The sequence below is a fragment of the Lathamus discolor genome, chromosome 5, assembly GCF_037157495.1.
Source record: "Lathamus discolor isolate bLatDis1 chromosome 5, bLatDis1.hap1, whole genome shotgun sequence".
In the NCBI taxonomy this organism is placed as follows: Eukaryota; Metazoa; Chordata; class Aves; order Psittaciformes; family Psittacidae; genus Lathamus; species Lathamus discolor.
The window spans coordinates 2,919,649-2,928,725 of NC_088888.1; the positions used below are offsets into that span (position 1 = coordinate 2,919,649).

General features: G+C 37.6%; 1 protein-coding gene across 6 annotated transcripts in view; it reads left to right on the plus strand.

Annotated features, from left to right (window-relative positions):
- Positions 1 to 8,727, plus strand: part of PROX1 (prospero homeobox 1) — a 49,474-nt gene extending 40,747 nt beyond the window's left edge. For 3 of the 6 annotated variants that reach the window (XM_065679409.1, XM_065679408.1, XM_065679411.1), the window contains one exon: positions 2,843 to 8,727. In XM_065679409.1, the coding sequence (XP_065535481.1) occupies positions 2,843 to 3,031 (189 nt within the window). In that variant the 3' untranslated portion in view covers positions 3,032 to 8,727. The remainder of the gene's footprint in view (positions 1 to 2,842) is intronic. The other 3 variants (XM_065679410.1, XM_065679413.1, XM_065679412.1) reach the window with 1 other exon arrangement.
- Positions 8,728 to 9,077: the final 350 nt, after the last annotated feature.

Below are 9,077 nucleotides of genomic sequence, written 5' to 3' on the forward strand. Positions count from 1 at the left end.
GGTTCATAGTAGGGATTGTTGGTTCTATTAAAAGCAACGTAGATGGAGTTTATTTGTCACTGAAGCATTTTCTGCAGATGTTCCTACTTCAGAGATGTTCAGCCAGTTAGGTGTAAAGATGTGCTGAATAGGTCGCCATCACTTACGGTCAGGGAAATGCCACCCCCAGACACATCATTAACATGGACGACTGATTAATTGCCCACTGAAATTTATAACTCCCCATCCATTTAAATATGTCTTTATTTTCAGACTCTGGACTTCCCTAGAATTGATAAAAACCAAAAAGACATTAAAAACCAAACCCCAAGCAAACACTGCAGTTACTCCTTCTAGAAAGGAAAAATGTTGGCCGACGTACTATCCAGTGGGGATTAATCACAGTGCTATTCACATTACAACATGCAAAGTAATGTGTGTAATCCAGTCTGACATGAAAAATGGCTAATAACATCCCAGAAGGAAAGAGCTATGAATGGCTCTGATGCCTGAGGAGGAGGGGAGATCCTTGGGAACTCTTCATTGCGAGGTGGAGCATCCAAAAGAAGAAACTGAAATTCTGGGGCTCTTCAAAGCCTCTGCACTATTATGCTGTGGGATGCTCTGTGCTGGGTTCAAAAGATGGATCTTTGGATGTGACCCAGGTACAAGAAAGTTGGACCTAAAAGTTAACTCCTAGTCTAAAAGCCTGTGTGTCTTTATGGGTGCAGGAGGCTAGAAGGCTCAAGGGTTTCATGCTGCCTGCTTCATGGAAAAGCAGCATTCCCTACCTAGAAAGCTTTAATATTCACATGTAGAAATTGAATGGCAAAGGCTCAACTTAAAACCCACGTTGTCACTTCCATGCTGAAAGTTGATGTGCGGGGAGAGGTAGAACTTTTTGCATTTGGACTTTATGCTTCTCATATAGGTGCTTGTAATTGCCTCCCTCCCATCTCCAACAACTTAGGAAGAAGAGCATTTAATGTGGGTCCTCTGGAGTGGACATCAAAATTGAGAGGTGCGAACTCTTTTCCCAAGCACAAATGCAAAAACACCAACAGGTTTTGCAATCACGAGCCACTGCGTATGCCAAAAAGTTGGTTATCTACTACATTTCTTGCTTTCTAGTATCATGTGGTCAGCAACTCCTTCCCCTTGGTTAGCACCCAGTGACACCAAGGACAATGAACAGCACCTGAGCAGCTGTTTAAACTGCATGAACAGAGAAGTGTTATCATTTTTTTCTAGCAGCGCAGGAATGAGACTAGCACGGCGTCTTTGGTAGATGTATTACCAAGTGCCCAAACAGCAGAGCACTTACCTGAAGTTTTAGGTTATTTCTTTAAGGTGGAATAAGTGAAACGTAACAGTTATTTTCTGCCCTCATCATTACTGCTGGAATAGAACACCTGTAAAAATGTTTCCTTCTATGTTGAATGCAAAATTTCCACAGAAGGCAGCCTTTGGGAGCAGAGAAAAATGTGTGGGGCTGGATTTCACTCTCAGAGGTAGACAGAGGACCTCTGTGGGCTGCGGGGCTTCTGGAAGCAGTTTGTCAGCTGGTGTCAGCGGGAGCTGATCTCATGCTTATCTGATGGCAAAATGGAGCTAGCAAACTGCTAGTGTTGCCCCAGCGGTGGTAGGGGAGTGAGGCTGCAGAGCTCAATCAGGTTAAATGTGCATATTTTCAGACAAATTTGATGAAAGGGGCTTCTAAAGGAAGAAGAATAAAAGCCTGAAGTAGACAATATGACGCTAGCCCTGATCTGGTAATGTGACATGCATTCATTAAATGAGATCTGTCTGGGTATCTGTTGGCCACAGGAATGGTTGAAGTGGCCCCTGCTGCAGGTTGGGGAACTCACCAGAGTGGGCAAAGAATGGCAGCGAGGGGATAATTGCTATTCGAAGCATCCTGGCTACTGGCCGGCCGTGTATTAGCAGTTCTAGAGCTGTGAAACCATATTTCTGTAATAAAAATGGAGAATAATACCTTCATGGAGATGACTTCAACCTTGGAACTGACCCAGGTTCACTGTAGTGATTGCTTTTGAATCAGTTAAGGGTAAGAAGGTGGTGCTGGTGCCTGAGAATGAAGTACCAAAGTTTGGAGGTAACTGTTGTCTTTAACATCCACCCATTGTCTGGGGGCTTGACAGTAACATTTAGAAAACCCAGATGAGTTGAACACATCCCAGCTCAGTAGCAACTTGGAGCAAAGGGCGCCCTTTGAAGAGCTTGGGGTTTTATTTGTAGGATTCTGAAAAAGAAGACCACAATGTCTCCTGAGAAAGCCGTTTTATGTGGGTCAGGTGCACAGCAGCTACAGAAGCAAGCCAAAGGCTTGCTTGTTTTTAAACTATGAACAACATTCAGAGATACCCTATTTTTCTGATAGCTTTCAGCACTGGTTGTGGCCAAAGTTAAATGCAGAGCTACAGAGGGCTTTCTATGCATGCATAAATCTCAGATTAGATCCCACATGGAGAGGAGAACTTAGCTGTAAATGCACGGGTAAAATAGCAAGTTGAGCTTCCTCTCCTTAAAGGCAATTGTGTTTGTTTCCCCTCCTGCCAATCATATCCCATAAATCCCCCGCTCTCCATACTCAGAGAGTTCCATTTTGTTACCTACATTCTGTCAGTAGACTTTACAAAGATCTCTAACACATGTTATAAAAGTTATTGCCATAGTACTATATATAACAGCTTTGCATAAGAGAATAGAAGGCTGCCACATTTAGAAAATGCAGGTGCTATGTAAGCCCCTTTCTGAAAGAAAGAACTTAGCTCAGTTTCCTTTGAAGAACCAGAGACTTGAAATTGAAAACTGTATTAATGCCATTGTCTCCTTGTATCAGCAGGTTCCAGAGAGATTCCTGGAAGTGGCTCAGATCACATTACGGGAGTTTTTCAATGCCATTATCGCAGGCAAAGATGTTGATCCTTCCTGGAAGAAGGCCATATACAAGGTCATCTGTAAGCTGGACAGTGAGGTCCCCGAGATTTTCAAATCCCCAAACTGCCTACAAGAGCTTCTTCATGAGTAGAGAGTTCAGCAGCTATTTATGAATGTATGAAAGTAGCAGTCCCCTTCTGATGCCCAAGTCATGTGTGTCCCTATTTTATTTTCATATATATGTGTATTGCATACATATATATGTATATGAAATTGGACTGTGATCCCTCGTGGATTTAAGTTTTCGGTTCCGAGGGAATGGTTATTTTACTTCAGCCTTTGGTTTACTTTGCCCGAGACCCTTAACATTTGAAGAATCAACGGGGTTAATTTTCAGGGAGAAGAGTTTGGAAGAGTGTAAAAGCCTGTCTTAGCAAGTTAGGGCATTATGTTTAAAAATGCTTTGTCAGATTTATTGCTTGCTGCAAAGTGGCATTTTGTCTTAGTGAGACTAATGTCATGGCACAATTCTACAGACAATGAAGTTTATATTACGTTTATACTGCTAAAGGTCTGAACTCTGTGGAGTCACTTCATAAGCTTGGAGCTTTCTTTCCTTTCCTTTTTTTTTTTTTTTTTTTTTTTGTATTTTATATACTTTTTAACCAAGAACCAGATTTTGTTTCGTACTTCAAAAAAAAAAAAAACAAAAACACAACAAAACCTAAAAATACAACATCCATTTCAGGTACTCACTCCTAGAAGTGATACCCCAAAAAGCAAACCCTATTCTTCATGCTTTCCTTACAGAAATGATGGATATCCTGCACCACTAAGCAACACGCCAGGTTGTTGTTGTTCTAAGTTGCAGCAAGGGATGTTTGCACAAATCAAATCTTGCAGGGTGAGGCCAGTAATTCATGCACAATGTTGTACCAACCCCACTAATCCTGGAATATGGTCAGCTTATCAAAGTGGAAGCATTTCACTCTCCATAGACTAAAAATGAAACCTTCAGAGTCCTATATTGCCATGTCTCGGTCTTACTTGAAGTGGCATCAGTCCCTAAATTTATTATTTTCCTAGCCCATTCTGCCTCCCCAAATCCCCTTTCCAGTATACAAAGTTTTTGTCTGTTATTTAACATCTGTCCTGAAAAGCACTTTTTTTGGAATGCTCTTAGATCTAGTAGAATAAAAACATCTTCACCTCACAGCACTGAGGAAAAGAGACAAAACACTTGTTTGTAGCTGTAAAATATAATCAGTCTTTTCCTAATCAGAGGAATAAGAACTGCATTTTCATAAAAACCTAATCAATCATATGCAAAACTGGCAGTGTCCTCCTGTCCCTGCAGGGTTCCGATAGCCACACTGGGGGGTTAAAATTACAGTAAGTGCAGATTTAAAATATAAGAGATCTGTTTTAGCAATGGGCTGCACTTGTCTTCTGAAGCTGGAGCTAGTCTTGGCCAAAATCTGAGTGTAAAGTCCACAGTGAACCTGGGTTTGCCTGAATGCTATGTCAGCAGGCAGACAGCAAGCGAGCTGCTAGTTCTCGTGCTTTCATCAGTGGCTCACCTTTTCTCATGTTTTCAGAAAGATACTGGCTCCACAAGTTTGGGGGAAGGTTCAATATGCTGTGGCACTCTGTGTTTGTCCTTTTCTCTGTCGTCTTTTGTATGGATGCAGTAAGAATTTATTGTTATCAATAGTCTTTTCCCCTACATAATTCAATCTGAATCTTGAGGAAGTTCCTAAGTAGCTGCGAATTATATTTAGACCATTGAGGATATTGGGATCTTATTTCTTTATCTTCAGATTACATTTTGATTTTGGAGAGTGAAAGTTTACCCACGTGACTAAAGAGCTGACCTGATCATTGCAATTCCACTTCATTTACAAATACTGCTGATAGACAGAAATGTATGAAAGCAATTATTGTTAGCATAAAGCCTTACAAACCTGCTGACTTCAAATTAAACAGCACAAGCCTACGATTCCCTGTCATTCTTTTCGAGCACTGGCAGTATCTGTGGAGTATAGGCAATGCAGACAATAGCATGGGATGAAGTGCCAACATTTTCACTATGCATTAAAAGCAAAACAAATCTTCTTGATCTTAGACTCCCTGAGAGTACCTAATACTGCACTTATCCTTCATAGACAGGATGTGTCTTTTTCCTCCTTTTCTTCTATTTTCTTTCAATTTTTTGATTTCTTTTTCTTTTTTTTTTTTAATGCATGATTTGGTAAACATTACACTTCACAAAGATGTAACTCCAGTGAATTCTGAGTAAGAAAAGATGAAAATTGTGTTCATGCACTTTTTTGATTTATGGGAAGAAGTGGCATAAATGCTCAAGTTTGAACCCAGTAAGTTCATCATTGGCATCCCATCAGATACCGCATTGTCACCTTGAACATAAGAAAGCAAAGCCATACTTTAGTCATACTATGTGGACATACTACTAGCTACCATCTCAATATGTGATTTTACCATTGCTTTTGTTATGTTTATTATTATTATTAATATTATTGTGGATGTTATTATTATTATTATTATTTGGCTGCAATGTGATTCACATAATCTAAATAAGTGAAATTGTGTACTCAACACTTGATGTTGTTGCATTTATTTATTTATTTATGAGTAGCATAATCTCAATAGTAAATGAGGCATAGGAATTAAGAGTAGAAATTTCATCTTAAAAGCAAAATAAAAACCTCCTTTGTCTGAAAAAGGAATAAATGAGAATTCGATCATTTCAGTTACGTGTTTTTTCTGCATTTTATAGCCATATTGCCTTTGTGCCTCCCAATGCACCTAAAATTAGAAATACATGGCAGAGCTCCTACTAAATTGCAAGTAGAAACCAGTCTCTTTGAGACGATCTCAATGCGAAATGGCTAAAAGGCAGGAGGCTACTTTTATAGTAATGAAAAGTTTACACAGGGAAAGAATTGCAAAACCCGTGTAGAAACCCCACGTTGCCATTCATTTACTGCTAATTCAGATTTATTTCTGCATATAAACTTGAGGTTATAGTCTGTGCCTAGACCTTTAATGCACCAGCGGAAGGAGAAAACAAAATCCTTCAAAATACCAGTTTTTCCCCCACAAGTACAATTGTTCTTGTGCCTTCTGTGGCTTACAATTTTCATCTTTTAAACTTGATTTGTCAATTCCTACAGCTGCAATAAACACTGATTTTGGTTGGGTTTTCTTTTTCCGGCTGTTTGACATGATGTTGATAGCTATGCATATTTTGTGTCTTTTTAAGAATTAAAAAAAAAAAAAAAAAAAGAAAAAAAAAGAAAACAAAAAAAACCCCACCCCACAAATAAAAAAAAAAAACACCAAAAAAAAAAAGAAAAAAAAAAAAGAGAAAAAAAATAACACAAAAACAAAGCAGGAGAATACGTTTTTGAAGCAGAGAATTTTTAGAACAGTTTGATAACGCAAATTATTTTTTCTCAATCGTTTGAGCAGCATTCGAGTTTTGGAAATTCTTGTAGAAGCCAATTTTTTGTAACTGTGGTGCAAATCTTGTGTTTTCTTAGCCTGAGGAGAAGTAGTATAGAAGCAATATTTCATACGTGACATATGTGCATATACATATACATATGTGGTCACGCACACAAGCAGAACGTGTGGGTGCATGTATGTATGTATGTATGTATACACAGCAACACACACAAAATATGCGTATGAAGTGAAAAGCTTACCTTTTTCCTATCTAGATTAAGAATTAAACCTATTTTAGACATTTGTTATGTTTTGTGAAAAGAATGTTCTATTTGCAACTAGAAAACATTGAATTCTTACTGTATCTCTGGTTGTTTAATGGGAACGTTTCACATTTAATGGTAAACACGTGGAAGATGTTAGAATGTAGTAATTATTTAAGGAAGTGTTCACCCATGTATTCCTGAGGGTTGCTTTGTGCCTCTGAGTATTATTTAATTCAAGTGTTTTTAAGTTTGCAGAATCTTTGTTACTGTACCAGGTATGTGGGTGAACATTGCAAATCGAGGGGAACTTTTATAAAGCAATGTAAATATTCAACCTTAACGGCTGTTCTTGCATAAAGACATAAGATTTTAATAACTACATTCTGAAAACATCTGTTGAATTTATAAGAAACACTACAGTAACTGTGTAGATAGTTGAAAGCATTCTTGAAAATCCAGCTCTCTACTTGAAAGAGTTAAGTCTCTTTCATCAGATGTCAAGGGAATGGGTAATACAGTTTCTGTAAAATTGCAGATTTCTTTTTCTATGTATATGAAGTCAGTTAATAGAAAAAAATGTTTTTTTTTTTCCACAGGTTAATATTAATTAAGAAATAAAGGTGAAGATTTTGTGGCTTTAAAGATAGGATTTTCACCAGCAGCATTGAAAGATTATACATATATATATATATATACACACACAGAAAGATATATATATATATTAAAAATGGAAAGTGGTTTACAAAACCCCCAAAATGAGCACTGTACATGAGAAGTGAAAGCAAAAACTATATTTGCCATGTGTATTATATAGCAGTCATTGGTGTTAATAGTGCAAATGTTTCCTTCTGGTACCAACTATGTGTTTGAAAATTCCAATACGCATTGTTTTCAAAAAGCTCCCCTTAAGGAATGTAACTGGTTTATATGAGTAAGCAGTTACTGTATTGCACTTAAATGTTCTGTTGAAGGAAATGCAATTTTGTTTTCTGTAGAACTGTTGGTTGTAAACCATCTATAAACGGAAGCTAAAAAATGCTCATATTTTGAGCTGGGATGAAAACTGGTATTTAACCTTTGTATCTTCTTAGGAATATCCTTTTTAGTGTATGAAAGGTGGTGGCACTATGACTTTATGAAGTCTTTTCATCTGAGCCAGTCACCTCTCTCCCGAAGCAGCCACCTTCCAAATGCACAAATATCCTGGGATATGTAGAAACAAATCTAGAAGAAACAGCGAGCTTACATTTTTCTCTTAAATCCATCCTTTCTGCATTAATTGTACCACTCGAGTGAGATATTAGACAACCACAAGAACCATCTCATGACCACAGAACATCTGAGAGTCAGAAGTTAAACACGAAGGCAAAAACAAAAAAGCCTCTTTAGGTTGCTTTTAATGCTGCCCAGAAGAGTCAAAGGTTAAGGTTTAAACTGATACTGTCCCAGCCATTACTCATATGTATATAGTTACAAAAGTGACAAAACACTGCCTTTATATTATTTAGCAATATGTTGTAAATAGCATTATTAAGCTCTTTTTTTGTAATAAAGACCCTTTAATTTGAAGATAGTTCAATAACTGAGAAAGTCAATTTTGGATTTATTTTTCTTTTTTCTTTTTAATTTTATTTTTTAGCTAGAGGCAATTTCAACTGTGGATTTTTTTTTCCTTTTTTTGTTGTTGTCTATTGTTCTGAAGACTTTGCATAATTTATTGGTTTAATTTATCCTAATTTATTTGATGGTGTACAATTTTGTATTACCAGGGATGTACTGTAATAGTAATTGATGACAAGATAAAACAATAAGACTCCCCTGTCCGTTTGGGAAACAAAAGGTGCAGTAGACAATTGATTGATAAAAAGTTACAATTCTAGCTTGGCAGCTACTAAATTTAAGAGAAACACAGGAAAAATGTTTGGGGGGGGATGGATTTTATTTTGTGTGTTTAAAGCTTTTGTATACTCTCCAGACTTTTACCTTTTTGCTTTGTACCACTTAAAGGATACAGTAGTTCAATTGCCTTGTGTGCCTTCCATCTTCTCTAAACTGAATGTATGTGCAGTATATATGCAAGCTTGTGCAAAATAAAATATAAATTACAAGCTCATTGCCATTGTCTAGATTTATTTCCAGAAGTTTCTGTTGCCCCGTCTCAAGAGGGGGACTGCTCATCCTCATCCTCTGCTGCGGCCAGGCTGTGCCTAATGCTTGGAGCCCTCTGAACGCTTCCTTTTCCCCTTAGTTGGAATTATTTATTAATGAAATTGCCAGCCCTCTTGCAAAATGGATATAATGATTTATCTAAGCTGGTGTTCTACCTCCAGAGCTGGTTAAGATAATGAATGTTATTTTGCAATAGTCTATCAGACAAGGAATAACTCCCTGCAAGAGACATGTTAATGTCTGAGGCCCTTTAAATTAAACGTAGCCAACTTGAGCTAGAAAGTACTTGTATTT